The 17625-nt window shown below is 60.1% G+C and overlaps 1 protein-coding gene across 1 annotated transcript in view; it reads left to right on the forward strand.

Annotated features, from left to right (window-relative positions):
- Positions 1–17625, forward strand: part of DGKD (diacylglycerol kinase delta) — a 54422-nt gene that overhangs the window by 10834 nt on the left and 25963 nt on the right. Inside the window, exons 2-3 of the mRNA XM_055122176.1 lie at positions 9926–10036; positions 11211–11291. Coding sequence (XP_054978151.1) covers positions 9926–10036; positions 11211–11291 — 192 coding nt within the window. The remainder of the gene's footprint in view (positions 1–9925; positions 10037–11210; positions 11292–17625) is intronic.

Here is a 17625-nt window from a genome sequence, read left to right on the forward strand (position 1 = left end):
AAGCAACAATGTTGCAACACCCAGTCCACCATCAGTGTGACCTTCCCTCCACCCCGTCCCCAGTTTCCTGCCCCCTTTGCAAGCACAAACATTTACTTCAAATTCATATGTTGCAACATAGTCATATTGTTACAACAAAATGGCAAATGGAATTGTCAGAAAATAGGTAAGTGGATTTCGGTTTGTGAGGGGCCAGAGTGACAGTACAGCAGGCGGGGCGTTGTGTGCCGCTGACCCAGATTTGATCCCCCGCACCCCGTCTGGTCCCCCCAGCACCACCAGGGCTGATCCCTGAGCGCAGAGCCAGGAGTGAGCCGTGAGCACCGCCGCGTGTGGCCCAAGTACACAGAGAGAGAGGAAAGAGTCTGTGTGACCGTTGTCTCACAGTGGTGCTGCCGAGTCACGGGGGCTTCGCCGAGCTGCTTGGTGTGGCTGGGCCGTGTGTGTTGCTGACTTCGCTTGTGGAGCTTGCTGGGCTTCTGTGTGACTTTCCCGTACAGTTTGCTGTGCTCCTGCGGGGCTGTTAGTCCTGTGAAGTGTGGAGGTGGGTCAAGTGGCCGCACACACTTTCCTGAGAACTCTTCATCCTGCTGGTTGGGGCTGGCAGCGCCTGCCCCCCCCAGCCTCTCCCGTGCCCGTGTGCCCCTGTGCCCTGGCACGGGAACAGTTCCGCTCTGTTTGCTGTGGAGAAAATTCCTTTCTAGCACGAGAACTCAGAGGAAGTGATGGTATCCCACTTCTCCTTACTATTGAGGCCCAACAGTCAATCTATTGTCAGCCAGGCTTTCTGCACGGACTCTAAATAAATCACGGACTAGTAAGGCCTTTGAAAGCGGACGTCAGCCTCCAAGGCCTCAGATCCTGAAAATAAGGCCATTTCCCCAGAGAGTAGAGCCGCGAGTACGCCTCAGAAAGCCACTCTGTTACCCGTGTCCCATCTGGACCGCTAGCAGGTTTGTCCTGAGTCCAGGCGCATGAGAATCCGGGCCTCAGGCCTGCTGCTTGCGTGTCTTTGGGGTCCCCGCTCGGGCGCTGGGCCCTTGGCTGTCACTGACCGGCGTGGTTCCTGCCACCCTGCCCTTGGCCCTCAGTTGGCGGGGTGAGGGCTTTGAGACTCACCTGCACGCAGGCCGACGTCCGCGGCCTTTTCTCTGAAGGAAACCCGACATCACCCTGTACGGGTGTGCAGGGAGAGAGGTGGGGGATCAGACCTGACAGGCCGCAAGCCATAGAGCATTGAAACGGCGGTGTAAGCTTTAGTGGGGAGCCCCCACCCCGTGCGCCCCCCACCTCCCCACTGCTCCTCTCCTGCTACCATGGCCTCCGGGTGGTCTTGCCACCACAGCGTGGGCCCGCCTCAGTGGCGTCACCTGTGTGGCGCTGCCCGTGCAGGCAGACCGCAGTGCGCCGGGGAGAGTCAGCACGGGGACCCCCTCCTCAGGAGGTACAGCCCAAACCCTGCACTGGGGCTGAGGCTCCCCCTGGGGGCAGTTCCAGCCTCCGCTTTGGGTCGGGGGTCATCCCTGGCCCCGGCTCAGTCCTCTCCCTCTCCCTCTCCCTCTCCCTCTCCCTGACCCCCCAACCTCCATCCCCGGATTCCCGGCTACTTTCGGGTGTTTCATAAGCAGTTACATTCCTTCCCCGGCTCCCGTTGCTCCCCCTTTCCCAGAGAACCCCTTTGGGCTGCCTCTGTGGTCTGTGGGGGCGTCAGGAGGGGGGTGCGGATGGGGGCAGGGCCGAGGGGGCTGCCTTCTCCCTGGGGGCTCTCGGGGTCCATGTGCTGGTTCCTGCTGGCTGTGCGTCTTCCCCTCTCTGTGCTGGCTTTAGCTTGTCGTGGGCCTTTGGCTTTGCTCTGTTTTCATCTGGGTGGTCTTCTGTCCTTGAAGAGTGTCCGTTTCACTCTTGGATTGGCCGCTGGATCTTCCCGTCATCTGACAAGAGGCGACTCGCTTTAGGGACCCACTTTAGCCTGGGCACACCCCCACAGTCTACAGCACCCCCTTTTTGGGTTGAGTTTATTATTTAAAAAATTTTTTTTTTCTTTTTGGGCCACACCTGGCGATGCACAAGGGTTACTCCTGGCTCTGCACTCAGGAATCACCCCTGACAGTGCTCAGGGGACCATATGGGATGCTGGGAATTGAACCCGGGTCGGCCGCGTGCAAGGCAAACGCCCTACCCGCTGTGCTGTCGCTCCATCCCAGGGTTGAATTTATTGATCCTTATGTCCTGCGCGTCCTCGCGCTGCCTTCCTGGAGACTGGCTCGGAGGTCCCATGGGGCCACCTGCCTGGGAGGGGGGTGTTGTGGGCGCCCGGGGACCCTCTCGGCTGTCTCCCTCCGTGGAGACCGGCCACCCACTCTGACTCCCCTTCTGTGTCTGAGCAGCGGCAGCAGCGGGTTCCGGAGACCCCCGTGGCGGTGTGCAGACCCTTTCTGCCGGGCATTGGGGTTGCTGCTCCCGGCCGGCGTCGGTGGTGGTGCTGGTGAGCCGGTGATGGCCGGGCGCCGTGTCCAGCCCTGTGGTCTGCTTGGACCTCCTGCTGTGCTGTCGCCAGGGGCTCCGCTGCGATGGACCGAGAGTTTCACGGCTCTCTGGTCTCTGCTGCATTTGGAGCAGATGGTTCGGGCGTCCCGGGCGTGTGAGGGGGATGGAGCCCCTCCCAGTAGAGATTTAACTCTGCCGGCTGAGGATGTTGGGCCCCTTTCCTTTGCCCGGTGCTTATCCGTCCCGTAGACGTGGTGGTTCCGGGCGCAGGAGGGGAGGGCGCTGGGCCCTCCGGGCCACTCGGGGTCGGTTTCAGAATTCACAAAGCGGTTTCCCACCGCGTCGCTCTCAGGGCAAAGACCCTGACACGTGCGGGGCTTGGGGGCAGAGCTGAGACCCGACTCCGTGCGCTTCCCAGAGGTGGGCAGGGAAACGTGCGGCGAGTGGTCACTGGGCGCGCGGGCCAACGTGCCCTGTGTCTGCTCCTGGAGGCCGCGGTCTGGGTCTGATAGTCCGAGTGTATTTTTACCGTCTATTAGTCATGAGTGTCTGAGTGTATTTTTATGTCTGAAGCCGGTGCGGGAGCTGGAATTTCGCTGTTGACAGAGGCCCGGGCCGCTGTGCCCTGGGGTGGCACATACGGTCTAACCTTTGGGAGCGTGGGGGCCACCCCGGCCTTGTGCTCGGGGGTCACTCCCGGCAGTGCGGGGGGTGCTGGGCCCAGTTAGGGCCGGGTGCATGCCTTGACCCTGAAGTTTCTCTCTGGCCCCTGAAAGTCTGTGTTCTTGACCCCCCAAATCTACCAGCGAGACTGTGCTGAGGATATAGTTTTAACTGTGGGTAAAGCACAGTTCCACTGTTTCTTAAAAGAAGCTTTAAACTTGTATTTATTGCATCGTTAGTGATAACATGTGGACGTCCAGGCGTTGCGCCTTCCCGGCGGGCAAGGGCTGCGGTGGCGGCGTGGCCGGTGCCGCCTGCGTCCCCGGGCACCAGGCTGCCAGGGCGGTAGCAGCTCAGCTGGGGCGCGGCTGAGCCGGGTGGTGCCCAGAGCTGGTGCAGACTCTGGGGGCACCCAAGCTTAAGGGACCTGCCACTTGTGGCAGAGCCGTGTCCACTGGGAGCCCCGTGGGTGTGTGCAAGGCCCTCTGCCCGCGCCCACGGCAGCCACGGCCAGGGAGCTTCTCGGGGCCCCGGGGGTCAGGCGCCGCTGCCTTCAGTCTGTTGAGCTGTTTCCTGCTCCCGCGCTCTCTGCAGTGAGACGGTGCTTCAGAGGAAGGAAGGCAGAGGCACTGCCCCTCTGCCCCTGCCCTGGCCAGGCCGGCCCCCATGAGCGCTGGGACACGGGGGCCTCCGTCCCCACTCACTCCCGAAGTGTCTCAGCACCTTCGGAACTGGGCTTGGCCCTCAGACCAGATGACGTCCGTGCGCAGCAGGTGCTCAAGAGGCCTCTAAAGCCAGGGTCGCCGTGTCATCTGCCCCAACAGATGTATCCCGCAGATGGACGTCTGAGTCAGTTTCCCCCTTCTTCGAATACTTTTCACTCTGGTGGAAAAGAAATCTAAACTTAGCTCGGCTCAAGGTCCCGATTGGAATGAGGCTATTTCAGTCAGACGCTGGACGCGATTGACGCCGGGCGCGGCGGCCAGGTTCCTCGCTGCCCCCGTCATCGTGTCTGCGAAGGACATGGAGATGGCCCTGGGAAACAGCAGGCAGAGAGCGGGTGGCTGTGGCCACGGCCCATTGTTGTTATTAATAATTTGCTTATTACATAACCCCCGCTTCCTGTTTATCTGCACCGGGCAGGCACCGGAAGGATGTTATCTCAGAGTGCTCGAGGCAGGTGCGAGCTGGCTCCGGGGGCTCGCAAGCCAGGGAAAGTGGCCTCCCGCCGGGAGCACCGCCTGGGCCGGCCGTGGAGCCCGCAGGGAGCAGGGGTGGAGGTCTCCGAGGCCCAGCTGTGCGAGGATGTGGTCCTTTGCCACGCGGGGCTGCTTGCTCAGGGACCCCCGGCGACCCCGGCTCCCGCGGGCGCTGGGCCTTTGAGCCGGTGGTCGCCAATGCAGGGCAGTGCTCTGGCTCCGGGGGGCTCCTTGGCTTCTGTCATGGAAAGTTCCAGACTTAGGCCGCAGACGCGCGGGAATCAATCACCCTCTCTAAACAGGCTCCGACGGGGCTGGCGCCTGCCCGGCCCTCCCCGGGTCCCACCTCCGTGCCTCCGGACCAGGACCCTGGAGGTCAAGAGCCCTCTCCGTCGTCTTCCCAGCAGGGCTGGGCTCGAGTGCTCGATAAATATTTGTGGAAACCAAGAGTGCATTTCGCTCTGCGCCCCGCTGGGACGTGGCTCTGGCTCCCGGCTCATCGAAACTGGATGCGTCCTTGGGGCCGTAACGGAGCCTTCCCGCCGGGGTACAGGGCTGGGCTCGGAGGGTAGTGGGGAGGGGCTGGGACCTTGCTACATGCAACCCCAGTAAGTGGGGGCTTAGTTAGGATGCAGCTTCCTTTTTTTTTTTAACAAAAAAGTAAGAGTTGTTTTTTATTTTATTGTATTGTTTTAGTTTTTGGATCACACCCGGTGGTGCTCAGGGGTTACTCCTGGTCTGTCCTTAGGAATGGGGACCATTGTGGGGTGCCGGGGACCAAAGCCAGGGCAGCGCGTGCACAGCAAGCACCTTCCCCACCATACTGTCTCTCCAGCCCAGAAAGAAGAGAACTGCTTTGAAAGAACCAACTGTCACATTTAAAACTGAAAAATACAGTATCTGACACTTACATTTTTCAAAACAGAATGGAGACAAGAGAAAGAATCAGAATTTTTCACCATCGGCTTTTCTTGCCCATGTTGTTTTTCAGGCATCGTCCTGCTTCCAGGTGGGGTTTCTTTTCCTTCTGGAGAGACCCCTTAAGTGTTTCTCACTGGGCTGGGTTTGGGCCGGGTTGCAGGTCTCTGGTTTGCCTGCAGGGCTTGTCACTCAGCCCCGCCTCCCTCCGCCTCCCTCCGGGCGGCCTGTGGGTACTGGGTCTCCCGGCCCGGGGTCTGCAGACCCGCTCCGGGGCCTCCCTGCAGTGTGGCCAGTGGCTGGGCTTCCGCTGCCCTTTGGAGTCTCTTTGTATTTTTTTTTTTTACCGTTTTATGTGTCGTGGTGTATGCTGTGTGAGGATATTTTGTCTGGAACTTTATAAGACACTTGGGTCTGATAACTCCTGTCTTTCTCAGCTTTGGGACCTTTGTGGCCCATCATTAAAAAAAAATTATTTTCATAAAGTTGTTCACGATAATAGATAGATGACGTTCAATATTTTGACACCAGTGCCACCACCATTACTCCTTCCCACCTCCATTATTTTGAGTTTTCCTGCCACCACTCGGTCCCGCCAAACAGGCAGAGGCTAGGTCGTTGACTCTGTGCTGCTTGTTGTGAATCGCGTACGCTGCTGTGCGCTCCTGGAATTCTAAAATTTGAGGGGATTGGGGCCTGGAGAAACCTCTGCAGTGAGCTGTTCGTGTGGGGATTCTTTTGCGTGTCTGCCGCACGGCCGCTAATGAGCTTGAGCAGCAGCTGGAGGCAGTTGTGGGCATGACATCGGGGTCCCGTCAGGCGGGGAGACGGGAAGGACCGGCCCACCCCCGGCCCCTGGAGGCCTGGAGTTTGCCGCCCCTGGTCCCACGTACCTGGGCTTCTCACTGGGTTCTGGAGGTTGGCGGCGCCCGTCTGCGCACCCTGGTGAGGTCGGCCTGGCACCAGGTCCGAGCCGTCTCTGCAGCAGGCGCTGGGCTCCGAGGCTCTTCCGAGCGCCTCCCGCCCTTGCTCCAAGCAGGGCCTGCAGCCCTCTCTGGGGCCCCGCGGGTGCAGACGCTGCCCCTCCCGGTGCCCCCCGCTCAAAGGCTCACTCCATGAGCTCCTCCTCCTTGCTGGTGGTTCTGGAGACTTCCACGGCTTTACTTCCTGGGTGAACTGTCCACGGCTGAGACCACCCGCCGGTGAGTCTTGCAGCCCAGCACTGTCCTGGCCGGCCCTGCGGCATGGGCTTCCTCAGGCCCTTCCTCTGCCTGTGCTGGGTCTCCACCTTTGGGCAGCTTGTTAGCTGTGTCGTGCCAGTGTTTTCTGGGCCGGGGCCTGTGGCCCCACCCTGGGGTGTCTGTCTGTCTCCAGGCCATCTCGGTGCTCTCCTCTGGGCTGGTCGCAGGAGCACTGTTGGTCTGGGTTCAGGTCTGTTTCTGTGTAGTGCAGAGCAGCCCGACTTTGGGTACAGACAGGGGAGGTGAGGAGAGGAGGGAAGGGGAGGGGAAGGAGGGAGGGGAGAAGAGGGAGGGGGAGGAGAGAAGGGGAGGGAAGGACAGAGGAGGAGGGTAGAGGGGGAGAGGAGAGGAGGGGAGGGGATGGAAAGGGGAGAAGGAGAGGGGAAGAGGAGAGGGAAGGGGGAGAGAGAGGGGGAGATGAGAGGGGAGGGGTGAGGGGAGGGGAAAGAGAGGGAAGGGGAGGAGGGGAGGGGAGAGAGGAGAGGGGAGGGGAAAAGAGGGGAGGGGAAAAGAGGGGCAGGGGGGAGGAGAGAAGGGAGGCCTCTCCTGCAGAGACTGTTCCCTGGCTCCTTTGCAGTGGAGCTGTGGAGAGTTGGCAGCAGGCAGACCCGGGGTCATTTCTGTCCCTTCATAGCTGACCTGACTGCCCCTGGGCCTCAGTTTTCTCCTAGTGAAACGGGGCAGCCCTGGGGAGGTGCAGCGTGTGTGCCCTCCCCTTTCCCGCCACACCCGCCTGTGCCAGGGAAGTGGCTGTCGGCATGTGGGGGCTGTGGAGCCCGGCAGGGACGCCGGGGGTGGCCGTGGGAGCCAGGGCGGTCAGTGGCAGGGCACACTGAGAGCGACTGAGCGGGAGGGAACTGGCCCTGCCAGGCCGCCTCAGCAGGCAGGGTGCTTTGGGGGGCCTGTGGGTGCCCGCAGGACCTTGATCGTTGCTGCCCTCCGCCTCACCCCGCCCTGGCCTCGGTCTGGCCGCCGCAGCTCCAGGCGTCCTGTGGCTCGAGCAGCCGGGGGGGGGGGGGGGGCGGGGGCTGAGGCTGGCAGGAAGCCAGGGCCTCCCCCCGTGCCGAGGGCAGCTGCGCACACCAGGCTCGGGGTCCTTCCTCACGTCAGGAGACCTTCCCGGGGGGCCCAAGGGGAGGTCGGGCTCTGTCGGCCCGGGCGCGGTCAGGGCGCGGCCCTTCCTCTCACGCCCCGTGTGCTCCCTGCCGGGGCTCTTGGCTGCGTTTGGGCCCCCTCAGCCCCGCCTCCTGGGGGGCTTCCCAGGGCTTTCTCTGCCTTGGCACATGTCCTGCCGGGTCCGTAGAACATTCTAGATCCTGGTCCTGGCCGCCCCCGCGGGGGCAGAGTGCCTTCTCAGAACCAGCCGCTGTGCCAGGTGGTCGCGCTGAGGTGGGGCAGCGGTGCCGTCTGCTGGGCCGGCATGCCGAGCATGCGTCTCGGGGGAGCCCCGAATCTGCTCCCCCCTCGTGCTCCCACAGCCCCAGGCGTCTACTCCTGGCCCCCTGCTGCGCCTGCGGGGCCGTCGGCTGGGCCAGGGTGCCCCGAGCTTGCCATGGGCAGGAGTGGGCCGCTCTCCTCCAACCCAGGGCACGCTCAGGGTGGGTGCCTGGCTGCCTTTCTGGAGGGCGTGCCCGCCCCGTGTCCTGGCGCCCCTCGCAGATGCGCCCCAGGACTCGCTCTTGCCTCTGTGCCGGAGCTCGGGGGGTTGGAGCTGCAGGTGCCGTCCCTCCTGCCCGCCGATGCCCGAGCCCCTGCCCCTGTGTCTCTGGTCCTCCTGCTGCCCCTTCGCTGGGGCTCGCGGGGGCGGGGAGGGCGGCCAGTGGGCTGCTTCCTGTAGGCTCGTCGCCGGCCTCTGGCCTCCCGGTGCAGAGCGGCCGAGGAGTCGGGCTTCCCCGGTGCCTGCAGCAGGCCGGGGTGACGGCGGCTGCCTAGAGTCTCCCCCTGGCGCCTCCCCCGCGGCCTTTCCGCCGAAACCCACCAGTCTTTTTTTGTGCACTCTGCTGCTAAAAATAGACCCGCCCGCTGCTTGGGGGGCCGAGATCACAGCCGCGCAGAGAGAGATTGGTGTGTGTGCGGCGGTGCGGACGGTCTTAATTTTGCTTTTCTTTCATGTGTGAGATGTCTAGTGGGCGACGAGAGGAAACCCTCGAGCATTTTTCCTTTAAAAATAACCTGACCTGCCCGGGGTGGGCCCCCCATAATTTGCATGCGGGACACCATGGAAGCGGGCCGATCTCCCGCAGAGGTAAGGCAGGAGCGTGGGGCGAGGTCAGCCGGGCAGCCCCGAGAGGGCCGAGGTGCCCCTGGGGCAGCCCCCGGAGCACAGATGTCTGGTGTCTGGGGAGCAGACGGCCGAGCCTGACCTCACAGGACTTGGGATTAGCCTGCGGCCCATCCGGCTCTGGGCTCCCAGCCTGGGGCTCGGCCTGCATGCGGGCTCTGGGATGTTGTCAGTGGTGCTCCTCTGCCTCGCGCCCGGTGCTCCCTGGGAGGGCTGCGGGCCGCTCCCGCACCCGGCCTCCTTTCAGGCTGGCTCTCCCCAGGGTGGTCGGAGGCCCGCTGTCGGCCCACCCAGCTGGCAGCGTGGCACACAGCCCCTCGTGCGGCCCCACCCTGGGGGGGGAGGGCGCCCCCCTGCAGGACGGCTCCCGACGGACTCCCGATGCTGCCTTCTGGGGGCCTCATGTGTCTGCGGTGCAGAGCTGTGCATGGTGGGCATCACCACGCTCCCCGCTGCCCCCCGCAAAGGGCACTCGTGGGCGGGCTCCGGGTCCCGGCTGGGGGTTCTGCAGCCCGGGCCCGGGAGTGTCCGCAAGCTGCTCTGTCCCTTCCTTCCTGTGGGGAAGTCCAGGCCCACGCGTGTGGCCCAGTGTTGCCGTGGCAGAACCTTCACGTGGCCTGGGCACAGGGGCAGTGCCGGCACGGCACACGTGGGCCCAGGGCACGGAGGGGCTTCGTGGCTGGGCCGAGGGGCGCTGCCCGCCCTCCGTGTGGGCTCGGGCGGGGCACAGGCCGGGAGCACCGCAGGACACACATTGGCTGTGGCCATAGTTCTGGCAGCAGGACCCTGAGAACTGGCAGGGGGCCAGGGAACACGGAGTGAGGCCAGGAATAGCCGCGCAGACCCGATGCCGACGTCAGGGAATGCGCTGCCCCTCGAGGCTCTCCCCTGGGGACTCCTGTGCGGCCCCCCCTGCCCCCGCACTGCCCCCCCCCCCCCACCGTGAACTTTCCAGGGCACACCTGGGCCACGTGAGGGCTCTCCCCACCTCCCGCCTAGCCTCGCCCGTCCATAGGTCAAGGTCCAGAACGCGGGAGACGCTTCCGCCAGGCGGCCCTCGGTACCACGGACGGACGGACGGCCAGCCGCAGGGCTGCGGGCAGCACTCGCTCATGGACACCGTTGTCTGCTTTCAGACCGTCCTCAAGGAGGGGATGCTGACCAAGCAGAACAGCTCATTCCAGCGCTCCAAAAGGAGGTACTTCAAGCTGCGAGGGCGAACGCTGTACTATGCCAAGACGGCCAAGGTGAGTGAGCCCAGGGCGGGCGGGCGGGCCGGGGCCAGGGCCAGGGCTGAGCTCAGCGCCCGGCTCCCTGCGAGCGCTGCCTCTCACCTGCCGGTCTTCCCTCTGGCGGCCCAGGTGTTTGGGGAGAGGAGAAAGGCCACGGCAAGACCGTTTAGCCGCGCGGGCTTGCCCGGCGCTCTCCCTGGGCTGAGGTGTCTTTTTAAGAAAGGCTCTGGGAGGTTTGGCACGCAGGATGTGGTAGCTGCTGCGTGCGCGCAGCTCGGGGAGTTTGCCGAGAAGCACACAGAGCAGCCCAGGGCCTGTGGAAGAGCTCGGGCGGCTCCGTGTGAACGGAAACGCGACTTGTTTTTCATCTCCATGCTTCCTGCTGTGACCCTCCTCACTCCGAGCATCCCACCCGTGAAGCCTCGGGTCAGCCCCCAGGCCCGGGCCGGGACGCTGGGGGGGCTCAGGAGAAGGAGCGGAGCTGTCGCCACGTGTCCGTGGCGTGCGGGACGCCGGTGTATCTGCAGAGCTGGCTCTGGCTTGCAGCCTCCCAGTATCTGGATCAGCTGCAGGTCCTGATGTTTCATTACAGAAAAGGGCCCTGGGACCCCGGTCCTTTGCTCTCAGAGACCCCCCTCCCCCTGGGAGCCCACTGGGACGGGAGGCCGAGGAGGGCGGCTCTGCCCGACTCCCCGCCGACACACTCAGGGCCGGGCGGAGGGCTCGGCTCCCTGGTTCCCTGCGAGGCCTGGGAGCAGCTGGACGCAGCCCTCCTGCTCTGTCCCTGGTTTCCTGTCGCTGGGCCTCCCCGAGCATCCTCCTCGCTGGGACCATACTCCCATGGGGCTCTGCAGACTCAAGCCCACGTTAGGGGGGGTGGGCGGTGCTCAGAGCAGAGCCTGCTCTCCCGGTGTGTGAGGACGGAGGGCCCCTCTCCAGAGAGAACCATGGTGTTGAACACCACGCGGAGGTGGCACGCGCGGGTTTGGGCACCGTGGCTCCGTGAATGCCCTCGCCATAAGCTCCGGGGTCCCATAAGTGCTGGCTCCTGGCCGGAGGCGGGTGGCCTGTCCCGTCAGTCCTTCGAGGCTTTCCCAGGCTGTGTAGTCGGGCTGCCGGGCTGCGGGGGGGGATGGGGCCCACCCCCGGGGGCTTTGCCGGCCCTGACCGTGTCCCCGTCTCCCTCCAGTCGATCATCTTTGATGAGATGGACCTCACGGACGCCAGCGTGGCCGAGTCCAGCACCAAGAATGTCAACAACAGCTTCACGGTAAGACGGTGCCGCCGCCTGTCTCGGCACGGCGCTGCGATCCTGGGGGGCGGGGGTGGTGGGGCGAGGGGGTGGGGGGGGTGGAGCCGTGCCGTGCTGTGCTTGGCGGGGGAGGGGCTTTGGCTCGCGCGGGTGCAGGAGCCCCATGTCAGAAAGCACTGGAAGAAGTGTTGTCGTTTACGTTTCTCCAGTGGTGTGACCCAGAGGTTTATTTTTCTTAATTATTATAGAACCTTAGGCATTGTTGTCGTTGTTTTTTTATTTTTATTTTTTTGGCCCCACTTAGAGGTCCTGAGGGGTTACTCCTGGCTCTGCACTCAGGGATCCCTCCTGGTGGTGCTCGGGGATGACGGGGGATCAAACCTGGGTTGGCCGCCTGCAAAGCAAGTGCTCTCTCCGCTGAACTGTTGCTCCGGCCCAGAAAGATTAGAAAAATGCAGCGAAGAATGTTGGCAGTGATTAAAAAGCAAGTGTGAATAGTCAGAAAGGAAATAGGAATTCTCAGAACAGATTTGGGCGTGTTTCTTTCCATGTTCACTTTACACACACACACACACACACACACACACACACACACACGTTCATGAGAGTTCTGCAGTGTTTTCTGCACAGGTCCTGACGCTGAAGGCCTGTGTCTTCCCACGCCCGCTGCCAGCCTGGCCTCGTGCCCGTTTCCCTTTTCCCCCTCACTGCCGTGGACATTTGCCCTGTGCCGCCTGGCCTGAGTCTCCCGTGGTGGCCGCACGTGGTTTCTGGCGCCGAGACCCTTGACTGTGCTTGCACACCGCATGGGGGCGCAGTGCTGGCTGTGGGCCACACGCTTCACCGTGCCCGAGATGCCCAGGCCAGTGCTGCCGGGTCTCTCCCCTGGCACGTGGGCTGGCCTGAGACCCGCCTCCTCGGCCCTGCTCCCGAGCCCCCCTGCCCCCTTCATGACTTGGTATTTTTCTCTCCACTCAATCACTGTTTGCTCATTTATCGCGGTGCCAGGGTGGCGCCCAGGTCCTGTGTGTGGCAGGCGTTTGCCGTGTGTGCCGAGTCACGCCCTCCCTCGGCCCCTTATCTTGCCCTTAAAGGGCTCCGGACCAATGTGGCTTTTGCGTCTGGCCTGGGGGCCGGCTTGGGGTCTGCGCTCACGTCTCCCCTCTACAGACAGTCGCTCCCGTTGCGCTTTTCCTTTTCTCCTCTCTGCGTGTTCCTTGTGATTGTCAGTACTTTCTGGCATGCCGAGCTGCATTCGGGCCGGTGCTGGTGTCGGGACTGGCATTCGGGCCGGTGCTGGTGTCGGGACTGGCATTCGGGCCGGTGCTGGTGTTGGGAGCTGCATTCGGGCTGGTACTGGTGTCGGGGCTCCCGGGTCTCTGAGCCGGCCTGCAGATGCTCCTGTGGCCGGGCGCGTGTCCGGGCTCCAGCTCGCCCCGTCTGAGCGCCCGTTTGTTGGGGTGAAGCTGCCCCGGCGTCTGCTTGGTGCTGCTGGCTTGGTAGAGTCGGGCGGTCTCTGATTTCGTTGTGCCCTGCTTGGGAGAGCTCTGACTTCTCCACGACTTCTGTTGACTTGCTGGTGGGAGGGAGGCCTTTAAAGCCACGTGAATGGGTTACTTTAAATTCCGGCGTTCTGTGTCTTTAAACCGGAAGGCACGGGTGCCGGGTTCCATGGGATGTTTGGACCGGGTGTAGGGGTGCCCCTGGCCGGGTGCTGGAGTGTGCCCACCCGCGTGCTCTCTGGGGTGGGGTCAGCTTCATTGTGTTTCAGTGTCACAGTTAAACTGGGCCCAGAAAACCGCGTTAGGAACGTCCCAGACTTTGCTTGCTCTGGGCAGTGTTCGCTGAGAAACCCTCCGAGACACGCTGTGGGCAGGGCTCAGAGGGCTCCTTTTGCTTTTCAATTATTTGAGCCTTTGCACGTCTCAGGTCTGCTCCTGGAACCCCCTTACTCTTCGTAGGTACCTTTGCCTTGGTAACACCCGTGCTCCCCCGCCCCCCGCGGCCCTCCTGGGGTGGGCCCCACTCTCTCGCCTGCCGTGAGGGGCCCTGTTTTCTCAGTGGAAGTGACACTGCATTTGTACAGGCGCCGAGTCTCGGTTGTGATCAGGGGAACCAGCCTGTGGGGCTATGAGGCGCTCAGCACGGACACCCACTGCCTCTGGCCAGCGCCTGTCCCCGTGCCCCGCCCCCAGGGGCTGTCACCACGGACACCTGTGAGTTTCCACGAAGAAGCGTGGGGGCACGCAAGGCTCTCAAGCGTTCAGTGGCCGAGAACCGTTTCCCTGGCCGGCCCACGGCGGCGACGGGTGGGCAGAGGACCGGGGGACGCAGACACAGGGCCTGGGCCCCGGGCTGGTCGGTAGATGGTTTATTTCTCTCTTCCCCAGCGTGGGCCGATCCCTCCCTGACAGCAAATTGGAGTTGTCACTTTGATCGTAGGCCCGGTCATCATAGTTCCCTCGTCCGAGTCTCCTCGTAGACTCAGGGTCCTCTCCTCGTCCTCCTCGAGCCCTTAGTCACCGTTGTCACCTGGTCCTCCTCCTGGTCCGCAGACCGCTAAGTCCCAAAGTCCCTTCTTTCCCCTTGCGGCATAGTCACAGAGCAATCACGGAGGGCGGAGCACACGCAGGTGGGGTCAGACAGCCTCGGAACAACAAACAGAGGCCAAGCCCCTTCTTCGGGGAAGTCCTCGGGAGTTGCCCGGGGGCAAAGTCACCTGCGCTTCCGCACTCCTGACTACTGGCAGGTCCACTCCGGATTCCAGCCAGGGTGTGTTGCTTTCTCCTTTCCGCAGCCAGTCACCCATTGAAGCCGTCATAGTAAACTTACTTAGTCGTGTTATGTGAACACAGTAAGAGATACATTAAGCTGAAAGGGTGGCTCTTCCTGGGACATCTCGCTGGATATGCCAGCCCACAGTGCTCAGCAGGGTCCTTACGCAGTTACTTCTTTTTGGGTCATGACAGAGTTTGTTCCATAACCGTGCCCTCAACTTATTGTACTTCTTATGGAACTTAGCTCGTCCCCTTTTGATGCCAGGGTATCTTACAGCTTGCCTGGGTCCATCCAGTCCCTTCGTTGGGACACTCCTTTTGGGGGTGTTAGGAAGTAAAGGCAATTGAGGTTTAAGTCGGGTAAATATGTTGGATTCCTAGGAGTAAATATTATTTCGGAGTCAGTTAACTCCCAGGTTACAAAGCATAGCATCAACAGCCTTCTTGTGTCTATACAAAAAGGACATTGCTAAACCATGCAAGTGACAGAAAGGAAAGAGAAAAGCAACATAAGATTATTAGTGCTTGGTGGAACTGGGTGTGCCTCAGGGGCACTGTTGTGGGAGTAGCTCAGTAAACCTAAGCTCCCTGTGGGGGGTCGGGGTTGGGGTGGGGAGCAAGGACACCCCAGTGGCATCCAACAGACACCCATTGCCCCCTGGCCAGCGGCCTGTCCCCGTGCCCTGCCCCAGGAGGCCTGTTCCCTACTGACTCTCTTCGTTCCCCCTCTGCATTTCTGATTACCTGGTTTGTTGGTTCTTTCTTTTCTTTTTTTTTTTTTCTTTTTGGGTCACACCTGGCGATGCACAGGGGTTACTCCTGGCTCTGCACTCAGGAATTACCCCTGGCCGTGCTCAGGGGACCATATGGGATGCTGGGATTTGAACCCGGGTTGGCCGCGTGCAAGGCAAACGCCCTACCCGCTGTGCTATCTCTCCAGCCCCTTGTTGGTTCTTTCATTCAGATTCAAACTCATTTTTGTTTCACTTTTTAAGAGGAGCAGCAGTTCTTGGATTATTAATCATTTTGCATTTCTGTTAGCTGGTTTTATTTTTACATTATATAATGTATCCCCCCCCTTTTTTGGGGGGGCTGCCACACCCGATGTGCTCAGGGCTTACTTGTAGCTCTGCACTCCGGGATCACTGCTGGTGGGCTCAGGGGACCATGTGGGGTGCCAGGGATTGAACCGAGGTTGGCTGTATTCAAGGCAGATGTCTTATTCATGGTATTATTTCTTGGGCCTTTTTCTTTGCTTTCCATTTCTTTCTTTCTTTCTTTCTTTCTTTCTTTCTTTCTTTCTTTCTTTCTTTCTTTCTTTCTTTCTTTCTTTCTTTCTTTCTTTCTTTCTTTCTTTCTTTCTTTCTCTCTCTCTTTTTTTTTTTTTTTTGGAGCCAGGGCTCCCTTCCCCACATTTCACAATTTTATCCCCCCCCATACCCATCAGGGCTTACTCTTGGCTCCAAACTCAGGGATCACTCCTGGTCGCACTTGGGGAGCCACATGGGGTGCCAGGGATCAAACCTGGTTTGTCTGCATGCAAGTCTGGTACCCCACCTGCTGTACTATCACTGCGGCCCCAATTTTCTTTCTTTTTTTTTAAAATTTTTAAAATTTTGTTGAATCACCGTGAGATAGTTACAAGCTTTCATGTTTGGGTTACAGTCTCACAATGATCAAACACCCATCCCTCCACCAGTGCACATTCCCCACCACCAGTATCCCAGGTATACCCCCCTTCCCCACCCTCCCCCTGCCTCCATGGCAGACAGTATTCCCCATATTCTCTCTCTACTTTGGGGCATTATGGCTTGCAACACAGACACTGAGAGGTAAGCATGTTTTGCCCATTATCTACTTTCAGCATGCATCTCCCATCCCGACTGGTTCCTCCAGCCATCATTTTCTTAGTGATCCCTTCTCTATTCCATCTGCCTTCTCCCCTCCGCTCATGAAGCAGGCTTCCAGCTATGGGGCAATCCCCCTGACCCTTGTATCTACTGTCCTTGGGTGTCAGCCTCATGTGATGTTATTCTATACTCCACAAATGAGTGCAGTCCTTCTATGTCTGTCCCTCTTTCTGACTCATTTCACTTAGCATGATACTCTACATGTTTATCCATTTATAAGCAAATTTCATGACTTCATCTCTCCTAACAGCTGCATAGTATTCCATTATGTAGATGTCCCAAAGTTTCTTTAACCAGTCATCTGTTTTAGGGCACTCAGGTTGTTTCCAGATTTTGGCTATTGTGAACAGTGCTGCAATGAATATATAGGTACCGATGTCATTTCTACTGTGCTTTTTTGCATCCTCGGGATATATTCCCAGAAGTGGTATTACGGGGTCATATGGAAGCTCAATTTCTAGTTTTTGAAGGACTGTCCATATTGTTTTCCAGAAAGGCCGGACCAGTCGGCATTCCCACCAACAGTGAAGGAGTGTCCGTTTTTCCCCACATCCACACCAGCACTGGTTGTTTTTGTTCTTTTGAGTATGTGCCAGTCTCTGTGGTGTGAGATGATATCTCATTGTTGTTTTGATTTGCATCTCCCTGATGATCCTCCACTAGCGATGTGGAACATTTTTTTCACGTGCCTTTTGGCCATTTGTATTTCTTTTTTGAGGAAACTTCTGCTCCTTTCTTTTTCCCATTTTTTCATGGGGTTGGAGGTTTTTTTCTTATATAGTTCTACTAGTGTCTTGTATATCCTGGATATTAATCCCTTATCAGATGGGTATTGGGTAAATATTCTTTCCCATCCTGTTGTGGCCCCAATTTTCATGTTACCGATCAGCTTATTTGTTTTACTTTTTATACTTGCATAATGAAAACGAGGGACTTTGGACTTCACTGTGTCTTTCTGTTCATATCCCAAAAGTTTTTTTCTCCCAGTAAGAAAATATCATTTCTGATCGTTCAGATGATTGAAGACATTTAAATACATAGATAGTAAATTTGAAACCATTCGTAGTAATTTATCCGGGTCTGTGTTATTTGGAGCAAATGCAGCTTTTGGCCTGAAGAGGCCACTCAGGGGTCAGGGCTGAGTCTGGGGTCGGGTCACTTGTGCGGTTCCGGCTTCCTTTGCACGGGGCTGCCGACTCTTCCCTCACGCAGGGTGTGCTGTGAAGCCCCTCCCGCCCACCTTCTGTGCATCTCCGATTTCCCCGTGGGATACACCTGAGAGTTGGGCTTCCACTCGGGGCGGGGTGTGACGCGTACGAGGCCTTTGAAGAGTGACTCACTGGCCTGCGTCACCGTGTGGGGCCACGCTGAGCTGAGCGAGGCACCTTTGTCTGGGGCGAGAGTGATGGTTTGAGGGGCCAGGGCATGGGGGCAGTGGCTGCGTGTGGCCAGCGGGTGTTTGGGGCCGATGGCAGCTCTAAGATCGGGTGGCGGTGATGGCTGCAGCTTTGAGCGCGCCGAGGGCCCCTGGGGGCGACCTGGGTGGCTGTTCTCTGGGAGGAAGCGGTCTCGGGAACGTCGGTGGCACGCGGTTGGCTGCTGGCTCTGAGTGGGAGCCGGGCTACTGTCTCCGTGTGGAGAAAGTACGGGCTCAGGGTTCTGGGT

Source organism: Sorex araneus, chromosome X, assembly GCF_027595985.1.
Source record: "Sorex araneus isolate mSorAra2 chromosome X, mSorAra2.pri, whole genome shotgun sequence".
Classification (NCBI taxonomy): domain Eukaryota; kingdom Metazoa; phylum Chordata; class Mammalia; order Eulipotyphla; family Soricidae; genus Sorex; species Sorex araneus.